Source organism: Eucyclogobius newberryi, unplaced genomic scaffold (genome assembly GCF_026437365.1).
Source record: "Eucyclogobius newberryi isolate DKJ021-1_F unplaced genomic scaffold, fEucNew1.0.hap1 SCAF_22, whole genome shotgun sequence".
Taxonomy (NCBI): domain Eukaryota; kingdom Metazoa; phylum Chordata; class Actinopteri; order Gobiiformes; family Gobiidae; genus Eucyclogobius; species Eucyclogobius newberryi.
In genome coordinates this window covers 21,639,317-21,654,469 of record NW_027315857.1, presented here as the reverse complement: position 1 = coordinate 21,654,469, position 15,153 = coordinate 21,639,317, and the positions used below count along the sequence as shown (strand labels likewise).

Sequence of the window (15,153 nt, the reverse complement as noted above, 5' to 3'; positions counted from 1 at the left end):
TACATTGCCTAGTAACAGTTATTTATGGACACTATTACAACACATCTGCCATATTCAGTCAATATTCGGACTCAGCAGCTGACTTTGACCTCCCCTCTGTTCGTCTTGGTTCAGTCCGGTTCAGGCGCGCGGTGTGCGGTCACGTGACACCCGACGCAAGCGTGCGTGCTTACGTCACGGAGCAACATGGCGTCCCGGTAGCGCTTTAGCCGTGAAGCCGAAGCGAACGAACTAGGCGGGAAAATCCCCTCGATACACCGCCAATAGCTGCACTTTTCACCCGGCATATCGCCACTCGACTGCGGGTAAGTGTGGCCCGTGACCGCGGGTGGACGTGGCCCGCAGAGATCGTTAGAAATGTGCAGAATTGTGCGGAATTAGCATTAGCTTTTTTGGCGGACAACCGAATGTAAACAGTGAAAGAAGGAGAGGAAAGAGCGAGTCAAAGCAGAGGAGTTTTCACCTTTAACAACAAATAAAGACTAATTTAACTGATTAAAGGTGATAACTTTCTTTTTTAAACACTTTCTTTTTCGCTTTGAAATGGCGAACTGTGAAATAAAAGGGTTAATGAATGAATGAAGCGTGTTCTTTGTAGCTAAATGCGTGGATTCTGATCACACAAAGGGTAAAAGAGTGAATATTATTGATATAAACGGTAATAAATGAGTTACAAACAGCATTTTATTGTGTCTCTCGGCCATAAATCCATTGCATAAATGCACAATACGGTTTAAACTATGCTCTCACAGGGACTAGGGCTCAAAATGGATTCCCAAAGTTAATAATCTGTAATTAATTCGATATAATTTCAATTTGTCGGGTCTTTATGCCAATTGTGTAAACGTACTCTTTCAGTAGAAATACGAAACAATCTGTGGAAATAATCGATAAATACAGACGTTTTACCGACACCGTCTCCATTCTCAGCTGTATTTGGAGTGCAAACAACATTTACGTCTTATTTTTTTAATTGCAGAGTTTTTGGCTTCCGGCCCTGGTCGTGGTCGTCCCGGTAACAGAGTCAGAATGTCGGGCAAAAACGCAGGCGACGGGCCGTTCAAACCCGGGGATCTGGTCTTCGCCAAAATGAAGGGCTTTCCTCATTGGCCGGCGAGGGTAAGAGACTTTGAAATCATGTGTATTTTTAAACTTCTTTCACTCCCCAGTTTGATATATGCGTTTACTACGTTTGCGCAGGTTTGTAAATCAAACTCCGGATACAAAAAGAGAGTCCCCGTCTTCTATTTCGGGACGCATCAAACGTAAGTGTGTTGTATTTCAAATTCTGGTTAAAATTGTGGCGTTTTTGTCGATGTTACCGACTTGTTTTTGCTGTTCGTTGTTGCTAAATGTGGTTTAAATTGACCCTTCACATTAATAATTACTATATTGTTTAATAAATGAGAGCTGGAACATCATATTTTAGTCCTTGATACTTATTCCCTGCTGCTTTTTCCTGCCCTTGTGGGGAAATAGTTGTTATTTCTGTGTTGTATTATAAAACTTGAGCTGTAGAGGATTAATACTAAGTCGCACCAGCCAAAAAATGCATAATAGAGAAAAAAAATACATGTATAAGTCCCACTGGAGTATGAAATGCGGTTGTAAGTGTGAAAATAACAAATAATATCACACATAAGTCGCTCTGGAGTATAAGTATATTAGTATAAGTCACACCCCGTAAAAATAAACAATGCTTTTCTATATAGATCTGCTTGATATCCTTCAAAAATCTGTATATTTTGTTTAGAGGAAATAATTACTTGGATACATAAATAAAACGGTATTTAAAGTGACGTATGACAGGTTTTTACGTCTAATTTTGACTTCATTTGATGTAAATATATCTGTCGTACATATAAATGATAGTTTTACACCAATCGAGCAGGTATTTGTGGAGAAAACGTTGAAAAACCTGTACTAAAATAACAGGAAGTGACATCACTACTCATTTCAGTTAAAGTGTATGCATCATTTACACAAAATAAACTACTTTTTTGACATTCTAAACATTTAATTTAACAAATTAAAGGTTCTCTCACATATTTATTTGTCATTAAATGAGTTTTTGCCCAGTGTTTGCCGGCTAATTTCCTACTGTGATGTCATTGAGTACAAACAGGAAGTGGAATTATAAACCTTAGAAATGAGCTATTCTCTATAACACTTTTTATTCATCTTGACCGCATTTTAGTTCAATGAGTTGTCCGACCTGTAGGGGGCGCTTTAACTCCAAGTATGTTAAAATAAAAGCTAATGTTGATGGAAAAAACCCAGCTGCTGTGAAATGTAATAATCTGGACATTTCCCTAAAAGGTTGGCGTGAGATTTGATGTATTGTTGTTGTTTTTTTTGCGTGTTTTTCTCGCAGGGGAACTGTCCCGCTTGAAAACGTCGTCCCGTACGTGGGCAACAAAACCAAATATGGATTCGGCGTTCGGACCAAAGGCTTCGCCGAGGGAATGTGGGAGATCCAGAACTCGCCGGGCGTCGGCAGCAGGCAACAGGTCTGGACACAACGCCTTTTAACGACGTCTACAGTTAATTATAATCTAATCCTAGTCACTTTCCATTGAGACTGCAGCGGCACGAACGGTCCTTGTTTCAATCATTCTATTTCATACGATTGCTCTGTCCTTTCTCGAATTAACTAGTTATTTGTTACCGTTTGTTCACCAATTTACAGTATTATATTTACAGTATTATATTTACAGTGTTATATTGTTGCCCGGAACGTTCTGCAGCGTAGCATCAAACGTATCCGTCTCTATGGAAACAAGCAGGCCAAAGTTACAGGTCGGATCTGTGGAGAGGCGAGTCCACTCACAGTATGAATTAATGTGTTTCGAGGTCGTTTTGATCGATTAAAAAGGCTCTGTATTTAATTAAGTGCAAAAAACAAAACAAAAAGAGAAACGTTTAATGCTCTAGTGTGGATCATTCCAGGCAAAGCAATCGCGTAGTCGAGCCGGTGGCGTTTTGTTTAATTCGATTTTGAATTTTAAATGCAGATGAATTTTTCACTTTAAATTTGTTTAACCCTGAAAAAAAAAATGTAAATCATTTTTTCTCAGTTTAAAAAAATCGAAACGCTAAATTCACCGTTCAAACTCTATAAAGATATGCGTTGAATAAGGTAGATTTTGTTTTGTTTTGACACACGGCAACTGAGATACAAATACAGAAAATATTTATATCAAGCATGTCCAAATTTTCAGATTCAACCCAAATTTACAATTCAAAATCTGACGAAAACGCGAATGAATCTTTATCACGATCTTCATTTCACTTCCGCAGACGCCGAAACCCAAAGCGCAGACTCCTTCGAAATCGCCGGCCTCCAAATCGACCCCCAAAGCCGCGAACGTCAAACCGGCTCAAACCGCCAAAGCGAAGGTCGCCGACGACGACCAGACCACGCCCACGCCTCGAGTCCAAACTCCCCGAGCGGCGCCGCGGAGCCGGAGAGGAGGCAATGACGCCGCGGGGGAAACGCCCACCGCGGAGCCCGAAAAGAAGAGGAAACCGGAAGCGGAGGAAGGAAGGAGGGCGAGCAAACGACTCAGGCCGGACGTGAGCACACGGAACGAGGAAAGCGAAACGAAAAGCGAGGAGCGAGAAGTCGACGAGAAGGAGGGAGGAGCGACGAAGGCGAAGGAAGAAGCGAATGCGGGGGTTAAAAGAAAGCGCGGCGAGGAGGAAGACGACGGCGTAAAGGAAATTAAGGCCAAAAAGACGGGAGGAGAGGATGAGGAGGAGGAGAGTAAAGATTTGGAGAAAGAGGGAGAAGAAAAGACGAAAGAGGAGATGAAGACGCAAGAAGAGGATACGATTGAAGAGGAAACGATTGAGGAGGAAGAGGAAGAGGACCAAGACGGAACTGTGAATGAAGAGGTATGTACTTAAAATAAATGTTATTAAAGTAAATGAGCTGTAAAATGTGTCCGATAGTCATTTAATCCTATAGTCAGACGGTTCAACTTTACTTTCAGTATTGGTACACAAATGGTACTATATATGTGCTCCTTGAAGTGAAAAATAAATGTTCCTAGAGGTGAGCAGACGTCAAAATATCAATAATAATAAGGAAAAAATGACACAAAAAGAGCTGATTAGAGAAAAATAATATTTTTTAAAAAGTAATTATACCATAAAGTGATATTTCAGCATTTTTGGGGGAAATTTTACAGTAATTTCACGTATGTCTGATCTTTAAATATCAACAAATCCATTTAAAGTCATGTTTTTGAAAAATTCTGTCGTAATATCGTCTGAAAATTTTTGAAAAATTGTTAAACTTCAGCACTGTTCATTTTCTTTGCCCAAACCTGTTACTATGACAAATTTCGATTACCGCCGATACAGACAAACGCTTCCGTGTTCTGTGAGGCCGCACCCAATTCCCCTCTTAATATCTTTTGTTCTACAGTGTTAATTGTGTGATTATTACGGTTCCATCGATGGAGACGAGCGGCGGTCTGAAGCCGTAAAGTCCAACGCCGACAGTTTAACAGCCGATGTGTTTATTCTGTCGTTAAATTGTTCAGAAGCAGAAGCGGCTGGCGGCGAAACGGGAGAGCGTCCTGAAATCGCTGCGGGGATTGATCTCGTACGGGAAAGGAGCCAAGAGGAGGGAGAGTTTGCGGTAAGAGACGGTCCCGGCCGATTGGCCGAAACATTACGACCACCGACGGCGAAGCGACCCAATGAGCAGCACCAAAGCGGGTCCAAACCAAGTCTAAAACCAGAATGAATACGGTTAAAATGGAAAGTGACCACTGCACCCCACGAGATCAGGACTAAACACGGTCTAAATTGGGACAAAATCACATTCAAACCAGGACTAAAACCAGTAGTGACGCACCTACAGTAGATTCTGACCACTTCATACTTAGTACACTCCACAAGAATTGAACTAAACCACAAAACAAAACCAGAAATAAAGCAGGACTAAAGCAAAAACTATACCAGGATTAAATCAGGATTTAAAGCAACGCTGACCCTCGAGAGCTGCACTTAACCAGGTCTAAATCAGGTCTAAACCAAGGCAGTGTGGTTGTCTGGACTATATGCAATTATTCTGTTTTTCTCTCAATTTAGTGCCTTACATTCACAGAAAGATAATAGTAAATCTGTGTCTTTTTTTTTTTTTACTTTTTAGGAAAAGTAAAGAGTCTGCAAAAAAGAGAAAGGACAAGAACTCTGACTTAAAAAAGGCGGACCAAGTGAAAAGCAAAACAGATCCAAAAGCCACAAGAAGTAAAACAAAAGTTGAGACAAAGACAGAAAAACCCCAGAAGAAAGATGCTGAAAAAGAACAGAAGGAAACGACCAAGGAAGAAGTTAAAGTGAATAAGGAGACGTCAAAGGAGGCGACCAAGAAGGCAGTTAAGGAAACAAACGAAGAGGACAAAAAGACTGAACAATCTACAAGTGATGTTGAACAAGAAAGGAAGAAGGTGAACAAAGAAGCTACAAAGGATGTGATTGAGGAGGCAAATAAGAAAAAACTGATAAAGGATTCTAAAGAAGCTGACAACGAGACAAAAAAAGGTGTGACTAAGGATACTTCAATCAACGCAACTAGAGACTCTTTGAGGGCTTCAAAAGACAGTTCTAAGAAGGAGAAAACAAAGGCCACAGCTAATGAGGTAACTAAGGACACATCTAAGAAGGTAACTAAGGACTCTTCAAAGGCAGCAAGTAAGGACGCTTCTAAGCCTGCTGTTAAGGAGGTAACAAAGGATGCTTCTAAGGAGGCAACTAAGGACACTAAGAACGTGTCTAAGGCAGCTTCTAAGGACACTTCCAAGGCAGCTTCTATGGAGGCAACTAAGGACGCTACTAAGGGGGCTTTGAAAGAGGCAACAAAGGACGGTTCTGCGTCAGCTTCTAAGGAGGAAGCAAAGGACTCTTCTAAGGAGGCTTCTGAGGAGGCAACAAAGGAGGCTTCTGAGGATGCAACAAAGGAGGCTTCTGAGGATGCAACAAAGGAGCCTTCTGAGGAGGCAACAAAGGAGCCTTCTGAGGAGGCAACAAAGGAGCCTTCTGAGGAGGCAACAAAGGAGCCTTCTGAGGAGGCAACCAAGGAGCCTTCTGAGGAGGCAACCAAGGAGCCTTCTGAGGAGGCAACCAAGGAGCCTTCTGAGGAGGCAACCAAGGAGCCTTCTGAGGAGGCAACCAAGGAGCCTTCTGAGGAGGCAACCAAGGAGCCTTCTGAGGAGGCAACCAAGGAGCCTTCTGAGGAGGCAACCAAGGAGCCTTCTGAGGAGGCAACCAAGGAGCCTTCTGAGGAGGCAACCAAGGAGCCTTCTGAGGAGGCAACCAAGGAGCCTTCTAAGGAGCCTACTAAGGAGGCAACCAAGGAGCCAATTAAGGACGCTTCTAAGGCAGTAACCAAGGAAACTTCTAAGAACGCCACTGAAGACACAAATAAGGGGGCGTCTGAAGTGGGGAAGAATAAAGAGAAGAAGATTATTGGCAAGATTGTGAAAGCTTCAGGAAGTAAAGTCCAGGTTAAGACTATGGGCTGCGTTACCGTAGATGTCAAAACTAAAAATGATACCGACCTTGAGAAAAAGAAAAGTTTAGAGAAGGGTGAGAAAAATAAAACTGACAATAACCCAAAAGAAGGAGGTAGGAGAGGAGCTGCCGAGGAGGGAAAAGAGGTAGGGCGAGACGGTAAGGATACCTCAAAAATAAAGGAATCGAACAAGGAAGCAAGCCATAGGGAGATGAGGGAAAGCAGAAAGGATAGGAAAGATTCACTGAAAGATGCTAAAGGTGATAAAACCACAAAGATGGCCGACAAAGGAAGCAAGGAAGCCGCCAAGGATGAGAAGGAGACGAGGCAAAGTCGCAAGACAAGGAAAGATGATGAAAAAGAGCAAGGGTCAAAGGACGGAACAAAAGAAGTGGGGAAAGGGCCGAGGGAAGGAAGCAAGGAGGCAAAAAGAGTCGGCAAAAAGGAAGAACCGGACAGGCAAAGTAGGAGAGAAAGGAGAGGTGAGGAGAAAAAGAGTGACCATGTGACAAAAGACAATAGTGGCGAAAAGAAGGTTGGAGAGAGGAGGAGTGAGAGAGGAAAGGATCTAGGGAAGAAGGAGGTCGAGGTCAAGAAGAGCGACGCACCGAAAGAAATTGACACAGCCTCAAAAAGCGAATCCGGTAGCAGAAGAAGTAGTCGGCGGGATCACATCGACGACGAAGCGTCCAAAAACAAGTCAACGTCGTCCTCGTCCAAAGAGCGACTGAAAAGGGAGGAAAAGAAAGCCGGGGCGAAGGAGGACGCGAAGGAGGACGCGAGCAAGGACGCGAGCAAGGACGCGAGCAAGGACGCGAGCAAGGACGCGAGCAAGGACGCGAGCAAGGGCGAGAAGAAGCCCGGAGCGAAGGAGAAGGCGGCCAGCGTGGCAGAGATGGTGGAAAGCACGGAGTCGCTGCAGGAGAGGATGATGAGGGCGCTCAGGGAGGAGGAGGAGACGAGAACGGAGAGGGCGAGGCGAGAGGAGTCGAGGGCGAGGCGAGAGGAGTCGAGGGCGGAGGAGGCGAGGAAGAGTCCAGGAGGGGGAGGAGCCGAGGGGAAGACGCTCACGGACTCGATGCTGCACAGGCTCCACGGCGACATCAGGATATCGCTCAAGACTGACAATCCGGTAAGAACTAGGGCTGTAGTTGACTAAAGACATGGCCGGTCGGCTTAAGACACGACCGGTGCCTCGAGTAATTGACTAAAAGGGGGCGGGGCATCGGTAAAAAGACCCTCAAAGCGATCTTTATTTGACTCGAAGTGCACCGACAAGACAAGAAGGTACTCGTAATTTGCACTTTTGTACGTAAAAGGGTCACTCTCGTTCCATGCCCATCGCAATGAAATAATAATTAATTTTGACGCCATCAACGTTTAAACTTAAAGGTGTAATGGACGATTATTCAGCGATTTGAGAACTCAGGCGGAAGTGCGCATGCCGCTCCCCCGTGCGGACTGATACAACACGTTTGTTAGCGTTTGTTTATTAGCGCGACGGATCGCATCGCATCTCTCGTAGATTTCTGTCTAGTCGAACTGTATTTCTCCGTCTTCATTTTGTCCCGTACACTGAGGGAACTATATTATGATAGATCAATGCGCTTAGACACGCGGAAACGTGGGGACGAGCTTCACGCGGCTGCAGGTGAGCGATAGGTGCCTTTTATGATTGACACGTGGCAGGACTAATCGGCAGTCCACGCCACGGGGAAATAAGACTCAGATTTTGGCCAAAAAAATCGTCCATTCAACCTTTAAGTACGTTTTTATTGCTTTGTAAATTTCTTCTGTGTTATATGTTTAAAAGCGACAAATGAGGTCCGAGTTTAATCGTTATATTTTAGTTGCTCTGCTGTCTAAGATCGAAATGGAAAGAAAGACGGTAAAGATAGCGGTGCGGCTAGTAAAAATCCTTTACGATGCACTTTCGCTTTTCACTGTTGAGCTGACCACTTCATTCAAATGTTCTCGGTTTAAAAAAGAAAAAGGAGAAAAAAACCATGTAATTTTTTAGTTAATTAAATTCAGATCTGGCACAAACGAACGAGTGATCGTGCGGTTCGTTCGAGCGCTTGTCAAAGTCAAAGGACGTCATTGATTCTGAAATGTTGTCTAACTCTGATGTTTTCATTTGTATTGAGCATGTGCTGTGTCTTTGTCATTGATAAATATGCACTGTCCCTTTTTTAAATAAAAACATTCAAAAAAAAAGAGCATCGCTGTTTACTGATTCGTACATTCCTGTCAATAAAGTTGCGGCATCTTCCAGAACGATCTCCATGTACGCACAGTCTAGGATCAGCCACAAACCTCACCTTACCTGGATTTTTAAGTGTTGCGGTATTCCGGAAGACCGCCCGAGCAACGCCATACGACGCGATCCTTCTTCCGGTTGTATTTTTTAAATTAGAGATGAAATGGCGAGAAACGGGTTTGCTTGCGTTGGGCTATAATTTTTTTTAAATAGATTTTTTTTCAACGACAACCTCAAGAAAAGTCAGTAAAGATTTTTTTTTTTTTTTCCAACAATGACGACGACCACTTCCTCGTGCTACAACTGAGACCACGCCCCCAAAACTTCCCGGCAACCATTGCGTCCGAGTTAGATCGCTGCACGACTTTAAGAGCACGTTTTAGCGTCGAGACTTTTCCCCCTCCCCGTTCTCCATTTAAACCGGACGGAGTTCCCGCTCGACTTCCGGCAACAAATCCTGCAAACAAAAGTGGGTGGGGCGGAGTGAGGGCAGTATGGCAGGTTGTTGATGTGTGCCGTTGATGTGTTTGTCCTCCCGTTCAGGACGTGGGCGCGTGTCTGCTGGCCCTGGATCAGCTCAGTATGGTGTACGTGACGTCGCAGCACATTCAGAGACACAGCGAGCTCGTCACCACGCTCAGACAGGTACGCGCACTTTGTCCAACTGCGTCCCGTGGCGTTATTGATTGTCTTCCGTCGTGAGGAATTACCGCAAATCTATGAATTGGGTATTTTCAGCGAATACCGTATTTTTTGGACTATAAGTCGCACCAGCCAGAAAATGCATAATAGAGAAGAAAAAACATAAGTTGCACTGGAGTATGAAATGCGGTTGCAAGTGTGAAAATAACAAATACGATCACATAAGTCACTTCGGAGTATAAGTCGCACCCCGGCCAACTACCTTTTTACTCCTTGGTGCGTGAGTCATATTTTTTTCAAGTGCCCCCTACAGGTCGGATGACTCATTGAACTAAAATGCAGCTAAGATGAATATGTTTTGAATTTTGCAAAAAATTATGAAAATGTTATAGCAGAATAGCTTTTTGTGTGTAAATTTTGCATAAACTTTGACTGGAATGAGTGTCCCTAGTGTGATGTCACTTCCTGTCATTCTCCATCTTTTTCAACGTTTTCCCCACAAATACCTACTTGATTGATGTAAAACTTCAATTGATATGTACAACAGGTATAAATACACCAAATAAAGTCAAAATTTGAAAATCGTAAAAACCTGTCGTGTACGCCCTTTAAAATAATCATATTCTAACACTCGTAATTACACATTTTGCCTGCTCTTCCCTCCTAAATTGTATGTAGCTTCGTTTCCTTAGGATCCTCAAAACCAGTGTTGTTGTTAGATTATGTTCTGTGAGTACTTTAGTTATCCCCAGGTAGTCACTAGTCACTTTTCCAAATAAATAACGCGTTTTAGTTTAACTTCAGACCCAGACCCATGTGCTGCCAAAGGCTTCAAAATGGGCCATAAATAATTCATTTACCCATTATTACTCCAACGCTAGTCGAGTTGTACCCAAGTTACACCACCTCATTCTGCCAACAACCTAATCATGAATATTTACTTACATTTGTGCGTTTTCCAACCGCGACAAGCCTCTCAAGAGCACTTCACTGATTATTTATTCACCGCTACCCTTGACCACCGCTCATACATATTCATACGTAGGTAAATACGTTGTGCTCGAAACGTACACAAAAGGGACGTTTTTTTTTATAGCGCGCGATCATTTCTGTGTGTGCGTTTCCAGCTGCGTTCCTACCGAGCCAACGAGACCATCATGCACAAGGCCTCCATGCTGTACAACCGCTTCAAGAACTCCTTCCTATTGGGCGAGGGGCAGGAAGTGGTGAGCGCCGGCTTCCTGCGGTCGCTGCTGGAGGAGAAGGAGCGGGAGGAGGGCCAACGGTGGCGGGACAAGCTGAAGACGGAGGACCTGCTGCAGGAAGTGAAGCGACGCATGGAGCACGTGCACGAGCGCAAGGAGGCCCACGACGCGGGTACGTGGCGGGCTTTAGTCCTGGTTTAGTCCTGGTTTAGTCCTGGTTTAGATAGATTTTAAGTCCATTTGTTGAAACATGGCGCTGCTGCCCGCTCAGGTTCTAAAAGCTCATGTTAGAGAGTTGAGCATGAACGAGCCTCTGAACACGGCCACAGACTGGGCAGCGGCGGGAGAAGAAGAACCAAGCTTCCTGCGCAGTACTGCTCGTTGGCCTGTAGAGGTCACTAAACAGCACAGAGTTCAGCCGAGCTTCAGCAGCAGAAGTGAGGGGAAAACGGGCTTATTTGGATATATTTTAGAACAATTCGTACATAGTTGTGACACACACGGTAATTTTGGATTTTATTGGTCAATCACCGCTTGCCTTGATTGCCCTGACCGCACGTCACTGGTTGAATTCTGGTTTAGTTCAAATTTTGATGACTAGAACAGGACCAAACCAAGTCTACATCGGGGATAAACTGAGCTCAAAGTGTGAACCGCACCTTTTTAGATTTGGTTCAGAGCTGGTTTAGACTTGCTTCGTGTTTCAAACCAATATTATTATTATTACAATATTTATTTTACTGGAACACCTTTTGCATTCATTCATTTTTGTCCTTTTCAGTGCCAGTGGAAGGTCACACGTTGGACAGCGCCTCCTGTTGACTTCAAGGACTTCTCAAGCTCCTCCGTCTTCCTTTTTTGTTTTTTTTACATTTAGACCTTTTTTACTGGATTTTTAACTTTTCAAAACACTATTTATATACAGTTTACGTCTTCCTGTGGCCTTAGAGCATTCAAAATACATTATATATCGTATATCATAATGCATTTTGATTGAGGCTAAGCTAACTGGTGCTGAATGTATAGGAAATCGAGCATTAAACGTTACACAAAGGCAGAAGTGTCCAAACCTTTCTCGCAGAGGGCCGCATTTTGAAACTTTAAGGAGCAAAGGGCCACAAACAACCCGACAAGGTCAAATGTTATTTTTATTATGTCATTTTCAAACTGACTTGATTAAATGGCTGAGTTTTTGTCCGCCTCAGAAGCATTAGCATATCTTTGACCTTTAACAGCCGTTTATTGACTGATATTTTGTGTCTCTAACTGTCACCGTGTGATCTTTTTAATAGTTTTGTTTTTCGTTTGTAGCTATATCTGACTAGCTGTTTGTAGCATTGTGTGTTTGTGTAATTCCATATAAAATGAGAATTGCGTCAAATTTCTGTTTCCGTTGAGTCATTTACTTCTCAGAATCCACTTACGGCAGATTGACCGGCTCTGCTGCTCCTTTTTGTCCGGGCATAAGTCACATTTTTGGAATACCAAGGGTCAGCCATCCCGTGTCACTGTTTTAGACCTGGTTTAGTCTATTTCACCTGGCTTAGTTCTAGTTTAGACTCCTATCTTCTCTCCAACGTATGTTTTAAGAGGCTTTCAAACGTTCTCAGGATGAAAAATAACTGAGAACATCCCGTGGACGCCTCGCTGTTATAATTCTAATACAAAATCTCAGCAAGTTGATACAGAAGAAAAAGAACATAAAACACTCTTAATAGAAAAACTCTTATAAACAAAACTCTTATAGACAAATCCTCTCATATTCTTAATAAGGAATAGAAACAAAAATAACATAAGACAAAATAATAATAGTGGCAAAAATAAACACTCTTATTTACAGCAGTTATATGACATTATTGTGTATGAGTATTGCACATGGATATGACATTATTATGTATGAGTATTGCACATGAATATGACATTGTGTATGAGTATTGTACATGAATATGACATTGCGTATGAGTATTGTACATGAATATGACATTGCGTATGAGTATTGCACATGAATATGACATTATTGCGTATGATTATGACTGTATGGCACGTGATTAAGTCAGTATTGCACATGATTAGGTCAGTATTGCACATGATTAGGACAGTATTGCACATGATCAAGTCAGTATTGCACATAATTCGGTCAGTATTGCACATGATTAGGTCAGTATTGCACATGATTAGGTCAGTATTGCACATGATCAAGTCAGTATTGCACATAATTTGGTCAGTATTGCACATCATTAGGTCAGTATTGCACATGGTTAAGTCAGTATTGCACATGATTAGGTCAGTATTGCACATGGTTAAGTCAGTATTGCACATGATCAAGTCAGTATTGCACATGATTAAGTCAGTATTGCACATGATTAGGTCAGTATTGCACATGATTAGGTCAGTATTGCACATGATCAAGACAGTATTGCACATGATTAAGTCAGTATTGCACATGATCAAGACAGTATTGCACATGATTAAGTCAGTATTGCACATGATTAGGTCAGTATTGCACATGATTAAGTCAGTATTGCACATGATCAAGACAGTATTGCACATTATTAGGTCAGTATTGCACATGATTAGGTCAGTATTGTACATGATCAAGACAGTATTGCACATGATTAAGTCAGTATTGCACATGATCAAGACAGTATTGCACATGATTAAGTCAGTATTGCACATGATTAGGTCACTATTGCACATGATTAGGTCAGCATTGCACATGATTAGGTCAGTATTGCACATGATTAAGTCAGTATTGCACATGATTAAGACAGTATTGCACATTATTAGGTAAGTATTGCACATGATTAGGTCAGTATTGCACATGATCAGGTCAGTATTGCACATGATTAGGTCAGCATTGCACATGATTAGGTCAGTATTGCACATGATTAAGTCAGTATTGCACATGATCAAGACAGTATTGCACATGATTAAGACAGTATTGCACATGATTAGGTCAGTATTGCACATGATTAGGTCAGTAAGAGTTGAGATATTCATCAATAAAATGTGATATTCATTCATACTAACTAAAATCCTAATTATTTGTTATAAAAGGTCTCTTTACATATGACTACTATTATGTTTTATAGTGGTTAGGGTTAATTGTTGCAGCCTTATAAACATTCATCTTGTAGCCTATTATGTTTAGGCATGGGTTCTAGTTTAGGTGATTATTTACAGGCTTTTAATGACCTAATATGTCTTTTATATCCCGCGTTGATCATGATTTGAGACAGTTTCTAAACTGAGCATCTGGAGTCAGCGGTGGGCGGGACCCGGAAGCCTCCATCACAGCGGGGGAGGCGTGCGCTCTGCAGCCGCCTCAGGGAGCTCGCCAGTCGGTGTCGGATCACGGAAGGAGCCGCCGTCCTCGTTCTGCCGCGCGCCGCGTTTTTTCCGCACCTTGCGTAACGTGACGAGGATAAAGGGGGAATTATGCCGCTGTCGTGACTGGAAATCGCCACAGGTTTATTTTTGTGTGTGTGAGTTAAAGGGCGACAGGAGGAAAGAGGAATGGCCCACGTAAGCAACGGGTCCCCGGCCGAGGAAGAGGTGCGTACAGCGGCGGCGGTGTCCGGTAACCCGGGCTGAACTGCGCACCGCGGGATGGAAGCGGGCTACGTTTGTCTAATATAAATATAATATATGTATATATAATATATATATAATAACAATGTGGATGACTAAAGCCCCACAGGCATGTTCAGTTTGTAATCTTAAAGGAGGAAAAGGGCAATGCAAGGAGGACCTGACTGAAGGACTAAACCAGGACTAAACCAGGTGTAAACCAGGAGTAAACCAGGTCTGAACCAGGTGTAAACCAGGAGTAAACCAGGTGTAAACCAGGTGTAAACCAGTTGTAAACGAGGTCTGAACCAGGTGTAAACCATGTGTAAACCAGGTCTGAACCAGGTGTAAACCAGGAGTAAACCAGGTGTAAACCATGTGTAAACCAGGTCTGAACCAGGTGTAAACCAGGAGTAAATCAGGTCTGAACCAGGTGTAAACCAGGAGTAAACCAGGTGTAAACCATGTGTAAACCAGGTCTGAACCAGGTGTAAACCAGGAGTAAATCAGGTCTGAACCAGGTGTAAACCAGGAGTAAACCAGGTCTGAACCAGGTGTAAACCAGGAGTAAATCAGGTCTGAACCAGGTGTAAACCAGGAGTAAACCAGGTGTAAACCAGGTGTAAAACAGTTGTAAACCAGTTGTAAACGAGGTCTGAACCAGGTGTAAACCATGTGTAAACCAGGTCTGAACCAGGTGTAAACCAGGAGTAAACCAGGTGTAAAACCAGATGTAAACCAGGAGTAATTAAGGTGTAAACCAGATGTAAACCAGGAGTAAACCAGGAGTAAAACCAGGAGTGAACCAGGTGTAAACCAGGAATACATTTTCAACATAGGAACTTTTCCGTGGGAATTGGGTCTTAATAATAGAAATAACATGTCTAAAGTTGATGTCTTATTACGGGGTAATGTATGAAGCATAACAGCCTGAAGTCATATAAATACAT

The 15,153-nt window shown here is 42.8% G+C and overlaps 2 protein-coding genes across 2 annotated transcripts in view; both read left to right on the top strand.

The window, feature by feature from the left end:
* Nucleotides 1-979: 979 nt before the first annotated feature.
* LOC140372079 (uncharacterized) lies at nt 980-11,705 on the top strand. Its single transcript, XM_072459358.1, has 9 exons — nt 980-1,119; nt 1,201-1,265; nt 2,375-2,510; nt 3,301-3,897; nt 4,551-4,648; nt 5,165-7,658; nt 9,330-9,431; nt 10,556-10,805; nt 11,415-11,705. The coding sequence occupies exons 1-9, from the start codon at nt 1,030-1,032 to the stop codon at nt 11,453-11,455; spliced, it is 3,873 nt and encodes a 1,290-aa protein (XP_072315459.1). The 5' UTR covers nt 980-1,029; the 3' UTR covers nt 11,456-11,705.
* A 2,225-nt stretch (nt 11,706-13,930) lies between these two features.
* Nucleotides 13,931-15,153, top strand: part of ttc39b (tetratricopeptide repeat domain 39B) — a 28,791-nt gene continuing 27,568 nt past the window's right edge. The window contains exon 1 of the mRNA XM_072459019.1: nt 13,931-14,188. Coding sequence (XP_072315120.1) covers nt 14,150-14,188 — 39 coding nt within the window. The 5' untranslated portion in view covers nt 13,931-14,149. The remainder of the gene's footprint in view (nt 14,189-15,153) is intronic.

Bases quoted from the DNA above. Each gene is read 5' to 3' on its own strand.
- LOC140372079 (XM_072459358.1), top strand. From the start codon at position 1,030: ATGTCGGGCAAAAACGCAGGCGACGGGCCGTTCAAACCCGGGGATCTG. The intron at 1,120-1,200 runs GTAAGAGACTTT...ACGTTTGCGCAG, and splicing joins TTCCTCATTGGCCGGCGAGG to GTTTGTAAATCAAACTCCGG. The intron at 9,432-10,555 runs GTACGCGCACTT...GTGCGTTTCCAG, and splicing joins TCGTCACCACGCTCAGACAG to CTGCGTTCCTACCGAGCCAA.